Genomic DNA, 18,070 nt, shown 5'->3' with positions numbered 1-18,070 from the left:
AATTAAAAAAAGAAAACCTCCATTGTAGCATCTGGGGAAAGCTTAGTAGGAGACTCCACAAAACCCATATTTCAGCAACCAAGGAGCTGGGTGAGGGTCAGTTAAACTAGCAGAAACCCAGCCAGACACTCTTTCTGTTAACAGGAGGCTCTGGAATACCGTATGAGAACAGAAAAACTGAAAATATGCCTTCTTTTCAAGTAGATAGGGTCTTCAAGTTTGACGACAGAGCCTTGTATGGCAGAGGAAGACCACAACCTGAGTTCAGAAAGAGCCACCTAGACTGAATCCCAGAAGCTGAGTGGGATTCTCTCTTTTTACCTGGGTATTGCGTATATAGACAGTGGAATGCCATCTTTTGTATCTATCTTGACTAAGTTTGTTCATTGGAATATTAGAAAGCTCATAATATTTTCAAACCCAAGATGAGTGGTGATATATATTCCATGGTTAGATTCTAAGCTTTCAATTTCTAACCTTTAGCATAGTAAAGAGCCTTCCAAAAGTGACTCATAGGAAGTGGGATGGACTATCTTCCTGAAGCTGAAATAGTAGCTCTGAGAGATCAGCATTTACTTATTCAGCAGTGTGTTGACTCTGAAACCTAATGAATTATAAATGTTAGCTTTCACCATTTTAGTATACAGTGATCTAGTATGTGTTTATTTATCAGTATTAAATGAGAGGCATTTATTTGTTCTGATGGCTTTCAAGCCATCTCTTGTCCTCGTACAACAGGTAAATTCCACCCTTCCTCTTGCCAAAAGACTCAACTACATCTTATATTTTTCCTGGAAGCAAAAGCCCAAACTGTCCTCTGTCAAGCAGCTACAATCTTTAGTTTCTCCACAAGAACTAGAGTTATGTACAGTTGACACAGAAATCTAGCATTGGTCAACTTGGAGTCATGCATCTAAAAACACTTGACTGTTTAAAAATGTATATTCTTGTTGATCATAAAACTTTACATGCTTCCTTAGTATAAATTTTTCATTAGGTTTTTCTATATTTGCATTTACTTGTATGTCAGAGTGGTTTAAGAGGTAAACATAGGACTGGATATCAGGAATTTTTTAGTTCAGTTCTATGCCCTGCCATTATTCACTAACTGGATTGGAACGAGTCATTTAACATGTTTGCTCTTCTATAGAATGGAGGCACTTACAGTAATAACTTGCCTCCCAGAGATGCTGTGAATTATTAACAAATGTTTGTACAGTGCTTTAAAGCTATAAATAGCAATATATATTTACGTCCCATAGAGCGTGGGATCTCAAAGTGCTTTATAAAGGAAGGTGGGTTTAGTGTCTGTTTAAAATATAGCAAAACTATAGGTTAGAAATTGTAACTTACTCGAGGTCACATAGGAAGTCAGGACCCAAGTATCCCCTACTTCGGTGCTCTATCTAATGGCCTATATAATTTGTTTACTGAAAAATCCCTCTGTGCAGATTAAACTGCCCAGATTTTTCTTTTTATCAGTGCTTGTTCAATAATCCCTGATGGTCATATTGGCAAAGAACTATTTTTGAGTGTTTTGTTTTGTTTGTTGTTATATGCACTATCATCTTATGTGGTCATCACAGGCATATCCAAATGGTTGGGCAATTTCAATTTTAAATTAGAAGACTACATTGGTATATTTGTCATTGTTCACAGTTGTACAGCAGTATTAAGTGGCTAGAAAAACTGCCATTATTCATTCAGAAAAATCAGTTATTACAGTTTTGGCTACACTAAACTTGATTTAAGGAATTGCCATTGTATGCTTTAAGAATTTCAGTTGTAGTCAACCCCAACCAAACACCACTACATTTTATAAATAGATCATCGTGTTTTTAAGTGCAAAGCTTACGCTTTGTAATTTGCCGAGGCTAAATTATTGTCCCTTTGTTTTCTTTAGCTAAATACAGAAAACCATTCACGTTTGACTGTATTGGGTGCTGAGGAGAGAAATGGGACAAGTCAACATTTGGAAAGCAATCATTTCATGTCAGACTTCCTCAATGATGTACCCTTCACTCTAGCACCCCATGTGCTAGCAGTACAAGACCTCTCTAAAGGCCTACCAGACCAGTTGCTCTCCTACAACATCAATGATAATTTAGCAAGATTTTGGTATGATTTTACACTTGAAAATTCAGTGCTTTGTGATTTATAGTATGTATTACTATCTTTCTGTCTCTTTGAATTTTGCACTTTGACAACTTGAAGACCATTACACAAATATTTTGTTTTGTAACTTAACTACTTTTTGTGATGTGCCATCTGTATAACACATGCATAAGATCTAAGTTATCTGAAACATGACATTTGCTCCTAAAGTAGTCAAGCAGAAATAATAATTTTGGTTAATCCTGAGTGTAAGATCCATCTTAATTGGTGACTGTCAATAAGTGGTTTGTAAATGCACACATTTCATTCTCACCTGTGATGTCGATGGCTTATACGCCATTTGATGTTTTACTTTGATGCCACAAATGCAAAGCCTGTTGTGTATATTTTGTTTAGACCCTTTGCTCTTTCCAGAGATAGAAATGCATGCTGATTCGTAAACAAAATGATACAATTTTGCATTAAAATAGGGAACCACTGCTCCAGTCTCAAATGCCACTTGTTAAACTTCTGAAAAAAGTTTACAGGTTTAACTTTGTTAGCATGATTGATAGATTTTACCATGCATAAAGCTAGTCAGCTTCTCCTTTTTCCAGTAGACCTTGCTGTCCATCTACCATGTCATTTCAATCTCTCATTCTGTCTTTCTCAAGGGTTTTCTCTCTAACTGCCCTGCATTTGCTGTTTTTTCTCATTACCACATGTGTTCCTGGTTTATGCATAGATCAGTTTTTCCTTTTTAACCTCTGTGCCCTGAAAGAAAGAAATCTCAGGATATGTACTTTTAATGGTCACAACCTTGGTTTTTTTAATTGTGGCTTAAAGCCACAGATGGCAGTGTTTAACTACTAGAAAACATTAAATTGTTCTTTACCTAACTAAATACCTAAACATTCATTTCAAGCCTTGAGTGTGCATATTTTATTACGGCTAAAACTTAACTAAATTGCTGTTGCCCAATGAACTGCTCACTGAAATGACTTGTGATGTGTTTGAATAATTCTCTGTGCCATATGCAAGATTAAATTGGTTTTGACTGTCAGAAAAAACTATTTACTGTGCCAACTGTAAGTGGATATTTTCATTAAAAATGTGTGACATTGGGTATTTAAAATATACATACAAGTTTTCAGAGTTGTGTGCTTTTAAGATGTATGGGATAATAAATACCACAAATGATAGAAAGCTGTGTTTGCAATTATATTTTGAGTTTTTGTAAAAGATCATGTTTTCTCAGATTTTTTTTCTGGAAAATTTACACATTTCATTAGTATGTATTCTGTGTCTCAAGTTTATAAATAAGCATTAAGCTATTTGTTTTCAAGGAATATGTCTAATGTTGCACTTAAATAAAAGCTGTGGTTAAATAATATGCTAACACAATGAGTCTTTATTTTTAAACATGTAAGAGACTACCATTATCTAATACTTATAATAGTCGAGATTATCCCAACAAGAATGGGGAGGGAAGAGACACAGAATGAGTATGGATAATCAAAAGTGTTCAGTGTCACTAATAAATACCTGGGGCATAACCCTCTTTTTTAAAAAAAGATGGAGTTTTACATAAGTGACATTGTGAATAACCCAATTCATACTGTATATATTTTCTGTGTTATGCCCATGGGTTTGCAGTGACATTGTCAACACCATATTCTCAGGTTACCTTTTTGTGATCTAATAAGTGCCAAGATTTCACACACCAGGGAAAAAGGATTTTTAATCAATTGTTTAGAACCTATTTCTGTGCTGAATTCCTTGGCTAGTGGAGATATTAATTAATTTCTGGTTTTCAGCACTAATCTCAATTCTCAAGTTTCTTTCGCATTTAACCTTTGAACTTTTCTCTGCCTTGAAAATGGCATACTCCTGTTAATATTGTTTTTCATCCCATTACTGATGTTTGTCCCCAACTCAGCCTTTCCAAGAGGAGAATTGCAAAACAGAGATGAGTATCCAACAAACTTACAGAACTGGTTATTTCCACATTTCTTGACTTGTAAATATACTTTTTTTCCACTTGCCTATCTGGTTACTTAAGATATTTTATTAAATTAAAACATACCTTATTAGAATCCTCCTCAAGTGCTCACATGCCAGTAAGCCTCCAAATGAATTGGAAAAAAGCAGACAAGCAGAGAAGGCGAAAGTATACCCCATGACATGAAATACAGCTTGTAGGTGAAACATTTCACCTATAGACATAACAGTATCTTTTTGGAAGGGTAAAATTTACATACAACAAACCTGCTAGCAATATTCCTCATTATTACTCTCTCTCTCTCTCTCTCTCTGAAAAGCCTAGGGGCTCAAATCACTCTCTTGCTTGACATCATCCATAAAAAGTGTATACAGAATCCTAATGGTATCCAGACAGTCCAACTAAATTTTCCCAGTGGGAGAGTGAAAATACATCCCCCAAAAATCTATCAAAAAATCATTAGATTTATGGGTATTAGCTCCTGATCACTTGCCTGCTATTCACATGATTATGTTACATCATTAGAAAATTAAAGGTTTTAGAATATAACTATCGCCATTAAAACCTTAGTCTGGAGGGAGTGATGCATATTTATGTATGTATCTAATGGCCACATATGTTAAATGGTTAGTAGTTGGATGGATGTATATACATTGGAATACAATTATTTGTGTCACTGGTTTGTCAATTTAACAAATACCAAGCAGGTTTGTACAACGGGGCTTGAATATTTATTTGGCCATAAATAAATGTAATCCAGCATACAAAATAATCATTTTAATCATTTCTAAGCAGACATGGTTAATATTAACATATTAAATATCATAGTTGCCTCTCTTACACATTCAATATAAATATTCTGGAAGAATTCAAAATGATGTTTTGAGACAATTTTCTGATAGCTTTGAAGTTTGTTACAGTAGCAATGATCTCTCAAGATACGAGAAGTTGAGTCGTCATCTCAAGAGCTCATGCTTCTAGACATTTTGGGTCTGATCCCATTTCACTGGAGACAATGGAAGTTTTGCAATTGACTTCAATAGGTGTAGTAACAAGCCTTTATTTTTTAATAAACAGTTTGCCCTTTCCAAGGGAGGTTTTGAGTGTTCATGGTTAACAAAACCTCATTCTGCACACGATATCTTTTATAATGTGTGATGTCTTCTTATAACTATTGTTATAAATCAAGCTTAACAAAACACCTTTTATTTCCTCTGAAAAAGATGTTGACTATAAGTCTTCAGAAAGGCCTAATTTTAAAATGCAGAAAAAAGAGCAAAGTCCACATGCTCAGTGGTAAATCAAAGAGTAATTGCATCCAGAACAGCCTGACAGCAAGCTGATCATGAAACAGCCCCAGCAAATAGCTCTTTAGCAACAAGCAAAACCAGAAGTGGAACTAGATAATAGGGTGTACAAGAATTCAGCCAAGATGACAACCATGACGCTGTTGCTGCTTTTTCCTGGAAAGTACAACCTGAAGCTTGACATCTCTGTGCTGCAGATTCCAAGTATTCATTTTGTATAGCTCCAGGTGTTGGCTTTGGTCCTAGAACAAATATAAAAGGAAAAAGGCAAAGAACATATTCAATGGTGTAATTGCAGTGTTTCAAACAGATATACCATTTATATATAGTTTATTTTTAACTTCATGGATGCCAGGCAAATTGATGAAGAAAATGTAAATTCTGAAGAGCTACAAGGTTTATATCCAGGTCGAGAGCAATGTTTGCACACAAGGACTACAATCTATATCAGAGAAACAACTTCTGTGAATTATAGATCTGACAATCATGCTTTGAGTTTTCTCTTCTCTCTACACTAGTATGGGGAAGAATCCGACCTGAAATGATCGGGGCTATGAGCCCTTTCCTTCATAGGAAAGTAAGGATTGTTCAGCCCGATGAACAGCAGCAAACCTATTCCAAATTCCCAGGGTTTTTTTGGCCGTGGTCAGAGAAAGTTCCACACCAAGCATTGCCAGGGATAGTAGTATTACAAATGCAAGGTAATAAAATTAAAAGTATAACTTTTTAAAGTTCTTGAGATAATGCCCAAACTATTAAAGGGGAACGTCTCTCTTTATCAACTCTTTCAAAGGAAGGTTTTTCTAGCATGCTTTAGCAAGCAAGAATGCTTAACAGGGATTAAGAAAAAGTCTACAAAAGCAAGGTGTGTTTAGTGCCTCTCCAGTCCTGTACCTATTGTAGGTACTTTCAGAATGTTCAGCCAAAGGATGTGTGATGTCTTTGAATAGAATACTAGAATTAGGTATCCAGGGTCTGATTTACTCTTATAAATATATATATAAAGATTCCTAGAAGTGGCAGAGTTTGTTTTCTTCCTTAATTTCTCAATATTTCCATCACTAGTCTTACATGGTCCTTACCTGACAATGAAAGACTGGTAATTATCCCGCTCATTTCAATAATCTCTGAAGAATATAAGATTTGGGGACATTGTCAGTGAGTCTCAAGGTCTCCTTCAGGACAGAGATCCATTCCAGCTTTCATTCCTCAAAAAGATTAATTTGCACAGCCTTCACATTATTGTTTTGCCTTTCTTTTGTCTAAATCTAAAACAATGTAAAGAAGAAAGATGTGGACCTCATGGGGTAAGCAAACATTATCTGTCCAGATTCCCTTTGTACTGTCAGTTTTAGAAGAAAGATGGTTTTTCAATTATTGATATTTCAGTGGATTAAGATGTGTATTTCATAGAGTCCAAGATAAATTTGGACCTCCAGGAATGTCACTGGCTATTTCTGGGACACAGAAAACTTGAAGTGTTTGTCAGTATTTGTAAGGCTGCTTTCCTGCCTCACATTTATGTGAAGTTAAAGGCAAGACATTTTCATTCTCCTGCACTTTCATGTCAAAGTCCTGCTAAAGAAGCAGCGAGATCCGATACACCAATATTTCTTAAACTTTTTAAGACCGAGGAACACCAAACAACTTTTATGAGGAATACCAAGGATTTTTTGTTCAGCAACAACAACAAAAAAAGGGGTCGGGGGGAAAGTTATTGGGGGGAGGAGAGGGGAAGTCACCTGCCCCTTTAAGGGTGGCCATTTTGAACTCTGTTCTCCACGGCACACCTCTGACTCCCTCTTGGCACACCGGGGTGCCACGGAACAGTTTAAGAAACACTGCAATACACTATCAATTGGTGATGCCCTCTGTAGATACAAACTTTGATAGAAGAGCAGCATCCTCAGTAGTTTAGTTCTTTATCCAGATTTATTCTACCAAAACAACTGGTTTGCCTCTGAATTTTTTTCTTGTTTAGATTCTCACTAATTCTTAATTTCTTCTTTTCTCCTACTCTCCTGTCTGGGTACCTATCCCCACCTTAGTTATGTATACTATATATTGGATATCCTTAGATATATTTATTTTCCCCATTCGCTCACTTTCAGGATATTACAATGTTGTTTGTTTGGTTGGTTCTTTATAAACAGTTGTGAATTAACTCCATATTTAACAGTTAATAATTGTTGTTATAGCTTTGGGAGCAATTTTGTCTGAAGCTTTTTATGAAAGAACAAGGCTTTCTCCTGTACCTGTTGTTCTGTCCTTTAGCTGCAAGGGAGAGAAGGAGGCACAGTAGGAGATTCAGAAGATAGGAGAAAAGAAATTAACAGATAAGACACAATTTTCATTGTCACATTTTGCTGTGGCAGACATAACTAACCAAAACTGAAATGTTCAAATGAAATGAATGTCAGCCAAAACGTGGCATATGGGAGGTTAAAGTCTGAAAATAATTTGGGGCATTTATCCCCTTCTCATTCTGTGAATAAGATTTTGAAGTATTTTTCAGAAAGAACAACAACAGTATCAATGATCCTATTCACTCTACCAAAACTGCTCTTGCTACAGTTTGTCTAAACCTTCAAGACCGGAGCAGTGTCTTTATGTAATTGCATAGTACCTAACACAAAGAGCTCCTGACCCTAGGTAGGGCCTCTGGACTGTACTGTAATGTAAATAATAGGAGAGTCATGGAATTAATATTTAATTGGTGACAGGATATATGCAAATATCGAAAAGCTGAGTTTTGGATTATTTTGTTTTTATCTTCTCTGCTGTTTACCTATGGTGTGAACAATTTCAACATACATTATCTAATAATGTTTGTTGCTTACCTATCAAAAAGTATGAAGAGGTGACTAAAGATAGTTAGATTTTCCTTAGCCAGGGTATGTGGTAGGCATACATGTAGAAGACTCTTTCAGAGAGTCAAAGGCTTATGGGCAGCCCAGAATGCTTTTTATAATAAAATACAAGTGGTTGTGAAGATTTCAGTTTATAGCCTAGCTCAAGTGGACTAGTTGGAAAGACCTTTCCTAGTTCTACAGCAAAATGCAGCATCTGGTGGTGTGGATTGAAGTTGTGATAGGCCCAGAATTATGCAGTAGCTGTAGTGTGGAGAAAAGAGAGGGAAGAGTTCACTTCAGTTCATTTTTATCTTTATTTCAAAGATAAACTCTTGAGATCAAAGATCTTATTTGTAAGGATGTCCTGTTTAGTCAGTTGACACACACATTGGCATTAGGACATAAAAGAAACTGCTTAAAAGGAAGCAACAAACATATGTAACTCAGTAATTAACATCTCACATACAAATCATTTGTAGAAATCATCTTTAAACATTCAATGCATCAATTCAAATGCAAATTTTTTTTAGTAATTTGTAAAGGTCAATTCTGGACATTCATCTAAATCTGATGAAAAATAATTCTAAAAAAGATGAAGTACAGCATTCAAAGAATAGTGGCTTCATAAAGGATGGCATTGAGATAGGCAAGGCAGTCAGAGCTAAAAGGCCTTCAAAAGTGGTATGGAAAAATATTTTATTTAGAGGCAGATCTTACTAGAACTAAAGAATTGTGTAAGGTCGAAAAAGTTGACACAAGGACATGTTCTAGGGTCCTGGTAAGAAGCTGTTACCCACTAGTTGTTGTTACTGTTAGACTAGCTGTTGTGTTGTCATTGATCCTTTACTTTGAGCAAGTTGCACAATATGTGATACTTTTGGATTGTGCCATACTTTCCTTTCATTTAGCTGCCATTAGGAGTAAGTATTGGGTAATTGACTAATCAAATACTTAATGCATTTTGCATCAACTATTCAATTAGTCGATAGGGAGCCTCTGCCTTTGAAGTGAAGCAACAGCCCTAGGGTAACTAAAGATAGTTAGCTGAGGCCAGGCTTCCCACAGCATTTCAAAGCAGCAGTGCCGCACAGAGCCCAACATCAGCGGGGGAGTCCCCAACTGATCCAGGGCTCCACACAGCACTGATGCTTTGAAACGCCACATGCAGCCTGGGGACAACCCAGCTGGCCCCGGGCTGCATGCAGCTTTTTAAAGCAGCAGCACTGCGTGAGCCCAGGATCTAGCCCCAGGCTTCAAGCAGCACAGCCTCTTTGAAGTACCCCTTCTTCTCTCCTCCCCTTTGCTGCTTCTATCTGATAGAGGCAGCAAGGAGGTGGAAAGCAACTAGTCAACTATGCCATCAACTAGTCCTTCACATCTCTAACCAGGAGTTCCTAATATATCAGCATAAATTGTTCTTCTCGACCAAAAATTTGAGACAGTTTTCATAGAATCATAGAATAATAGGACTGGAAGGGACCTCGAGAGGTCATCGAGTCCAGCCCCCCGCCCTCAAGGCAGGATCAAGCTCCGTCTACACCATCCCTGACAGATGTCTATCTAACCTGTTCTTAAATATCTCCAGAGAGGGAGATTCCACCACCTCCCTTGGCAATTTATTCCAATATTTGACCACCCTGACAGTTAGGAATTTTTTCCTAATGTCCAATCTAAACCCCCCCTGCTGCACTTTAAGCCCATTACTCCTTGTCCTGTCCTCAGAAACCAAGAGGAACAAATTTTCGCCTTCCTCCTTGTGACACCCTTTTAGATATTTGAAAACCGCTATCATGTCCCCCCTTAATCTTCTTTTTTCCAAACTAAACAAGCCCAGTTCATGAAGCCTGGCTTCATAGGTCATGTTCTCTAGACCTTTAATCATTCTTGTCGCTCTTCTCTGTACCCTTTCCAATTTCTCCACATCTTTCTTGAAATGTGGCGCCCAGAACTGGACACAGTACTCCAGCTGAGGCCTAACTAGTGCAGAATAGAGCGGCAGAATGACTTCACGAGTTTTGCTTACAACACACCTGTTGATACAACCTAGAATCATATTTGCTTTTTTTGCAACAGCATCACACTGTTGACTCATATTCAACTTGTGGTCCACTATGACCCCTAGATCCCTTTCCGCCATGCTCCTTCCTAGACAGTCGCTTCCCATCTTGTATGTATGGAACTGATTGTTCCTTCCTAAGTGGAGCACTTTGCATTTCTCTTTATTAAACCTCATCCTGTTTACCTCTGACCATTTCTCTAACTTGCTAAGGTCATTTTGAATTATGTCCCTATCCTCCAAAGAAGTCGCAACCCCACCCAGTTTGGTATCATCTGCAAACTTAATAAGCGTACTCTCTATCCCAATATCTACATCATTGATGAAGATATTGAACAGTACGGGTCCCAAAACAGACCCTTGAGGAACTCCACTTGTTATCCCTTTCCAGCAGGATTTAGAACCGTTAACAACAACTCTCTGACTACGGTTATCCAGCCAATTATGCACCCACCTTATCGTGGCCCTATCTAAGTTATATTTGCCTAGTTTATCAATAAGAATATCATGCGAGACCGTATCAAATGCCTTACTAAAGTCTAGGTATATGACATCCACCGCTTCTCCCTTATCCACAAGGCTCGTTATCTTATCAAAGAAAGCTATCAGATTAGTTTGGCATGACTTGTTCTTCACAAACCCATGCTGGCTATTCCCTATCACTTTATTACTTTCCAAGTGTTTGCATACGATTTCCTTAATTACCTGCTCCATTATCTTCCCTGGGACAGACGTTAAACTGACCGGTCTATAATTTCCTGGGTTGTTCTTATTCCCCTTTTTATAGATGGGCACAATATTTGCCCTTTTCCAGTCTTCTGGAATCTCCCCTGTCTGCCATGATTTTTCAAAGATCATAGCTAAAGGCTCAGATACCTCCTCTATCAGCTCCTTGAGTATCCTGGGATGCATTTCATCAGGACCTGGTGACTTGCTGACATCTAACTTTCCTAAGTTTTAACCTCATGTATTGAGATTTGGTAGCACCACTAACTTTTTAGATAAACTTCCCCCCCCCCCCCCCCAACCCCAAAGGTTTAATATTTAAGTTGCTGGATATGTGATATTATGGATCCTTGTTTTGCTTTTGCCTCTTCCATAATGTCAAAATACAGTTAGCTCTCACTCAGTCTTACCTGCCATTAAATTACTGTTGCTTAATGTTAAACTACATATGGCCTCCTTTTAAATGATAGGGTGGAGTAGATTTAAATCTCTCATTTAAAAAAAGAGAGAGATTTTTAATACACTATGACATTTACCCTTATGTGGATTTAGATAATAATGTATTGCTAAGTTGTCAATTTCTGATGTTACTCATGCTAGTGTAATTTAGACTAGTACCTGGCCCATGTTATTAACCAGGTGTCTGTATTATTTAACCTTTATGTTCTGGGACTCGGGAGAGCGCCTACCTTTCTATCACTCTTAGATTTTGTGTTTCTGGAATTAGAATGAATTAAAATCCTCACACTATAGGCATTTCTGTGTCTTATTTTATGTTGTGTGTTCTGTGCTAATAGATGCATCCATTTTTCCCTCACAGATAAAATAAACAAAGTAGCAGATATCAGGAGATTAAAAGTGATATTTAGAAAATTGCAACCTTTTTTTAATATGAGAATAAAACCTGCTACTGTTGGTTAGTAAAATTTCCATTTTGCGTATACACTTTAAAATGCTTTATAATACTAAAAAGCAATAAAAAATATTAGACCTAAAAATTTCAATACCAATATTCTCAAAAATTGAAAATGAATTGTTTTAATTATTTATTTTTATATAAACAATAAAAATGTTAGATGAGCGAAGGCGGTAAATGAGTTTTTTAAAATTAAAAGAATATCTAGCGAAACTCCTTACGTTTATCACCACAGTTACTTAAATCTGACTAGAAATGTCCCAGATTGTTAATTTGTACGTATATAAGAATAACTCTAGGAATAAAACTTTTACTTACTGAAAATTGTCTTTTGACTATAAAATTATTTCCACATTTAGGAAGCAATACTTCTTGTACAGTTTTTTAAATGATTTCTTATATGCAACATTCATCTTATACATTCTTTGCACCTTTGACAGAGTAGTTAGCATAAGAAGAGAAGCTGTTGTAAGGTACAATCATGCATTGTCAGGAACAGGAAACTGGAATATTCTAAATTGTACTTTTGCATATCTACTTCATGTGCTTTTGTGAAAGTATCTGTGCCCCCTACTTCAGTGTATTTGTCTATTATCTTCATGGCCAACAATGTTAGCAACTGGTTTTCCCCACTATGTTGGTGGCAGACCACAAGACAGATCCTCAAGGTAAAAACTGTCATTGCTCCTTTGAAGTAACTGACAATTTGCCTGAACTGAGGATCTATCCTCATACCTATTGCCTTGGCTGGGGCATAAGATTTTGCCTTCTTAGCTTGTCCCATATTACTTTCTTCCTTGAGAATGTCAACAGCAGATTACAGACTTGCACGTGAAGCTTTTTCAGTCAACTTTGCTCTTCATTTAAACTTTAACTACCCTTTTTCAGTTGGTATTGCAATTCCATTAAAGAGAACCAGCAAATTTCTTCCTTGGAGCTTTGGAAAAATATGTTCTCAGTCTTCCTGCTGGATCTAAGATGTCTGAAGGAGATGAAGGGGAGAGATAAGGACAGGAATGCAGTGTTTGTTCAGCTCACCTACAGCTGTCACAGAAAGCTGGCTTGTTCACGCTGCCAAGATCTCCAGCATCAGTAGGAGAATCCATATGCACACGAGGAAGCTGATTCTTATAAAGCAATGCTGGCGAATATCCTCTTAGTATCTAAAAGTGATTTATGAATCCACCTTCCATTTGACATATGAAGTTGGCATAATGGGAGTATGTCAATAGGTCCACAGCACCCAGCCAGCTGGCTCTGGAGATTTTCCATTGTACCAAAGAACAAGAGACTCCATTGGAAGCAGCAGCACCTTGCTGATCACACAAAGTCCAATGGAAATTGAGTTCTTACCTAGAGATGCTGCAGGTAGAAAAATAATTGTGTTTCTGAGCAGATTCCACTCCTCTTGGCCTCCACTGCATTATTTTGTTTGAAAGAGCTGTCAAGGTTTGGACAAACTCAGTCTCCCTCTCCAAGAAAATACAGAGTAAGGCAATTCTGAAAAATACCTTCTTTGAAGCATCGTTTGCAACAGATATATTCCTGGACTCTGAAGTTAGTGAGCTATTCACTGGCCTCTAACTCAGTAGCCCTATCTGTTTGAGAGACCATTCAAAACTGATATCTGGGCAAGAAACCCTGTAAAACTACCAAAGTGATCTGGATCAGTGTTTGAATCATGACACCATAGAAGAGGAGAGTAGAAGCTCCACACGTCGTCACAGCTTATTAAACTGAGAACACTGCTGCCCATGAAGGCTCAATGTCAAATGCTTTGCATGGGAGAAAAAATGGAAGGCAGCAACATGACTTTCTATTCACGTTTGAGAAACTGCAATGTTGGTATACTGTGGATTCAGCATCTGCCAGGAGAGTCTTCTAGTACATGGTGGCTCAGAAATCCCTTGGCTTGTTTTGCTCTCAGTCATTGTTTTACATAGCTATTGATCCTATACTTCTCTGACCCAGATATGGCCTTTACCACTTTGTCCCATCATCTCGTTGTTAGGACAATGGGAGATGAAGGGCATATTACAGTGGGGAGTTATTTCAAAATAACTGCCATTATTTTGAAATAACAAGGCGAGCATCCACACTACCACACCTGTTATTTCAAAATAATAACTCTTGCTTATAAAATATACGCTTATTTCAAAATAGTTATTTCAGGAGTTATTATTTCAAAATAACCTGGTAGTGTACAGATAGCAGAAGTGAACAAAGAAAGAGAACATTTCTTACCTGAGAATTTCCTCCCTTGGATTCTCCATGTCCTAGAATTGGATTCCCACAAAGGATTATTTCTTAATAGTTGCATAGTTAATGTCCAGGTCTTTGGACCTGTTGTAGATAATAAAAGGCCCTGTTACAAATGGAAATTAGTTTACCTTAATTTATAATTAAGTATTTTGGTAATAAGAAGGTTTTTTTTAAATTTTATAGCCTTGAAAACTACCATTCTGGCAAAGCAAGGTGGGATGATCTTCTGCTGTCTCTTTGATGAAAGGGCAGGCCTGTTACTAGCAAGCTCGAAGAGAAGAAAAAAACAGTTAAACACTGATCCAAGAAAATAAATTCTCAGGTAAAACAAATTTTCCATTCACTAATATTGTATACGCAAATGCAGTGGCCAACACTAAATAAAAGGTAGAGTGGTTTGGAGAAAAGCTAATTCCTAATTATCTACATCCCTGAAATTGATTCATCTGTATAAAATGTGCATTATTGAATGTAACTGAAAGACAGTGCAACCAACCAACCAGTTTCAAGACCTCAGTTATTTTCAGTAGCTGAGCACTCAAGTCCCATTTATATTAAGAGTGCTGGGTTTTCTTAATACTTCTGAAAATCATGTAGCGGTTCTTGCATCTTTTTTGCACACTCAAGGAAAATCAAGCGAAAGATTAGCAACTCCAAAAGGGCAAGATATTCTAGCTCCAATTTTTACTTCAGTAAAGTTACTCCAAATATACTTGTTTAACTGAGAACATAACTCGGCCCCAAATGTTTAAAATCTCTTACTGCTAACTAAAGTTAAATTAACATTTTAAAAACAATTTCTCATTTTAAATACAAAATCTCCTAGTACAGGTGTTTGATAAATATGTGTAATATTGAGTTTATACTAGAAAAAGGTTGATTCCATGAAAATGCAAAATAAAACAAGATTAATTATTTATGCTAGTGGATGGAGCAGAGACACTTCTCTGCCACAGATTGAAGGTGATCACTGAGGGCTAAATTCTTCCACCCTTACTAACATTTTCTAATAGTTTGTTCCTCATCCTGCATCACTGAAATCAATGGCACAACTCAGAGTGAGTAAACGTTGCAGGATCTGGCCAACCATACAGTGCTCACTAATCAACGGCAGAGCTAGGAACACTACCTGTTATTAAGGTTGCCCAAATCTTCCAATTGTAAGACTGTTTTCAGTTGCTTATAACTTTGCCACACTTTAACCATTTGGCATGTTGTCCATGCTGAGTAATTGTGTCTGACAAAATGTTATTTGTTTTGGAAAATTTCACCCAAATGGTTCCACTGTTTCCAAGAATGAAGCTAGGAGAAAACTAAATTGCTTTGCTCATTATTTTTTTTTAATTCTGATTATCCTTTCTTTAAAAAGCTCTAGTTTTCTCACACTCCTGCCCCATGCCCACACACTTTGCAACAAGGATTTGGAATTTGTCAGGATAACTGCCTTTGTGTCAGGGATGTGTCTTCTGCCATCTCTTTGAAAATCTGCATAAATTTCACTTAGTTGTAAGCTTTTGACCAAACAAAATTTGCAAATGCTCAGTAGGTACTTTGATTTTTTACAAGTAAATTCCTTGAAGATTCCATCTGTATAACTGTGCATCAGCTCAGGGCTGAACAGGTTTTCTGTAATTGCAGTTTTGGGCTGCCACAGGCCTTGCCAGGTCTGAGTTTGAGCATCTGATTGTAGACAAGGAATGTTCTCTTCTGTTTCTCAGTGACTCTTGGTAGGCCCAGCCAGCCTGGAAGCTGAAGCTGCCAGGTCTAAATACAGAGGAGACAAAAGCCTGAATGGAAGAAGTGGACTGGGACAAGGAGATTAGGAGGTGACGCAAAAACTGAGGTTAGAGACTGGTGAGAGGAAAGGGAGGTGAGACTGATATTGGTTGTTCAAGGAGATTGGAACAGAAAACCAGTGGGTTGAAGGAGATGGAGAGGCATATATGACAAGGAGCTGGAGTGGGCATGGAAAATCATGACTAACTGGGCAGACAAATTGGGACAACAAATCCTGCAAGAAATATTGGGACTGGGAGCCAGTGGAATAGGGAAATGTGGAGGTTTATTAGAGGCCAAGATGAGAAGACAAATAAGAAGCCTGGAGAGGCAGGACCTGGGTTTGGCTGGCAAGGAACTGGGGAGTATAGGGGGAGAGGTATGGGAATTGCTGGATAACTGGTTTGGGAATGCCGATAGGTGAGAGTGAACGTGGGATTAGATGCATGAGGAGTAGAGATTGGGACTGGCTAGATGAGGAGAATGAGACTGGAATGGGGAGACTGAAATGGGCAAAAGATGAATCTGGGACAACTACAAGTTGGAGGAGGCGGGGCAGAAAGGTCACAACTGGAGGAATGGGCAGAAGAATCTATGCACACTACATAACCTTGATAGCTTCTTGTTAGCAAGTATTTGTGAAATGTGCTAGCAAAGTGCCTCATCCCCTCTACTGCTGATTCACATAAAGAATGAGGACCTGCTACTGCTGTTAGTTATTCAAGTCTGTACAGGGGCCCCCAAAAGTTCCTGCCTACTGATAATTCATTTTGGGTGTCAATATAATACTGCATTATGGAATATCTTTTTCAATTTTTCACTGAGAAATTACATTAATAATCTTTTGATACATAGTTTATCTTAAGGTTACAAAGTCAAGCAGTGAAAATTAGGAAATGCCAAAATAATTTGCCCTCCTTGTACAAATTAATTATGATAGTCTTTAATCATTCATCTACCTGTTTTTCAGGAACCCTGCCTCATTCAGTGCACAGAATGAACAGTGTCCAGTTAATGAACAAGTACAGTAAAACTCCAATAGTCCAGCATCCAATTGTACAGCACTCCCGATAGTCTGGCATCAAAATGGCAAGAGCCTAGTGAGTGAGCTTCAGCAAAAAACGAATCACAAGGCAGCAGTGGTTACTTTATTAATAGTTTAAGTGATTAGCCAGTGCTGCACACTACTATACATAGTATCCTCTGCTTTCTGTATTCAAAGGCTTCGCAACAATGAGTGCTGTACTGTACATTTATTCTTTCATTCTATGACTAAATTTATGTATTACAGTATGTACAATAAAAAGGATAAAAAAGGGTTAAAAAACTGAAACATTGCATTATACTGTATACAGTATGTACAATAAAAAGGGTTAAAAACACTTTATATGCAGTATATGAGAGAGAGAGAGAGATCCGTCTTATAGTACCTCCTGATAGTCTGGCACCACCTAGGTCCCAAAGGTTCCAGATGATCGGAAATCTACTGTATTTTGTTTTCTCCTCTTTGTCTAGTGTGAAGCCCCATTCCTTGTTTAATGCACACTATTCCAATGATTCAGTGTGAGAATCTCTCCAATGCCTTCAATGGTCTTTGGATTAGGTCCATTTCAGAATCACTGAGCAATCCCACAAGAAATATAATTATTATAGGCAGGGCTCGCCGAGTGGTGGCGAGCCCCACTCGCCAGCCGTGCGGTTCTGCGCATGCATAGATCACTCCACATCGGCTCTTCTGGGGTGTAATCTGCTCGCTACAGGCGAGTAGATTACACTATTTGTCAATCCCTGATTATAGGGATCACAGAAGGTGTGGGGTGATAGGTAACAATACAAACACTTTTAAAAAAATCATCCTCTAAAATAAATGGAAAGGTGGAAGAGAAGGGAAGGATAACAAGAGAAATTCTGCTAACAGAGTCTGCAGAAATTACAAGCTCCTTGGGGTGAGAACTGTCTTTCTGTTCGGGTTGTACAGCCTCTGGTGCAATGGAGCGGTGGTCCATGAGGGGGGCTCCTAGGTGCTATAGAAATACAAGTACTAATTATAGTCAATATCTTTGGGAAACAAAAATAAAC

The 18,070-nt window shown here is 37.6% G+C and overlaps 1 protein-coding gene across 14 annotated transcripts in view; it reads left to right on the top strand.

Annotated features, from left to right (window-relative positions):
• The window catches only part of UMAD1 (UBAP1-MVB12-associated (UMA) domain containing 1), a 164,542-nt gene that overhangs the window by 124,703 nt on the left and 21,769 nt on the right, over positions 1-18,070 (top strand). For 7 of the 14 annotated variants that reach the window (XM_089776692.1, XM_089776690.1, XM_089776694.1 and 4 more), the window contains 2 exons: positions 1,904-2,118; positions 14,399-17,318. The exons of 2 other annotated variants lie outside the window; for them this stretch is intronic. In XM_089776692.1, the coding sequence (XP_089632818.1) occupies positions 1,904-2,118; positions 14,399-14,456 (273 nt within the window). In that variant the 3' untranslated portion in view covers positions 14,457-17,318. Of the gene's footprint in view, positions 1-1,903; positions 7,078-14,398; positions 17,319-18,070 lie in introns of those variants that run through there. 5 more of the 14 variants (XR_012902038.2, XR_016348964.1, XR_016348965.1 and 2 more) reach the window with 5 other exon arrangements.

Source organism: Pelodiscus sinensis, chromosome 2, assembly GCF_052426305.1.
Source record: "Pelodiscus sinensis isolate ZL-2025 chromosome 2, ASM5242630v1, whole genome shotgun sequence".
NCBI lineage: Eukaryota > Metazoa > Chordata > Testudines > Trionychidae > Pelodiscus > Pelodiscus sinensis.
This window is presented reverse-complemented; position numbering and strand designations above follow the sequence as displayed.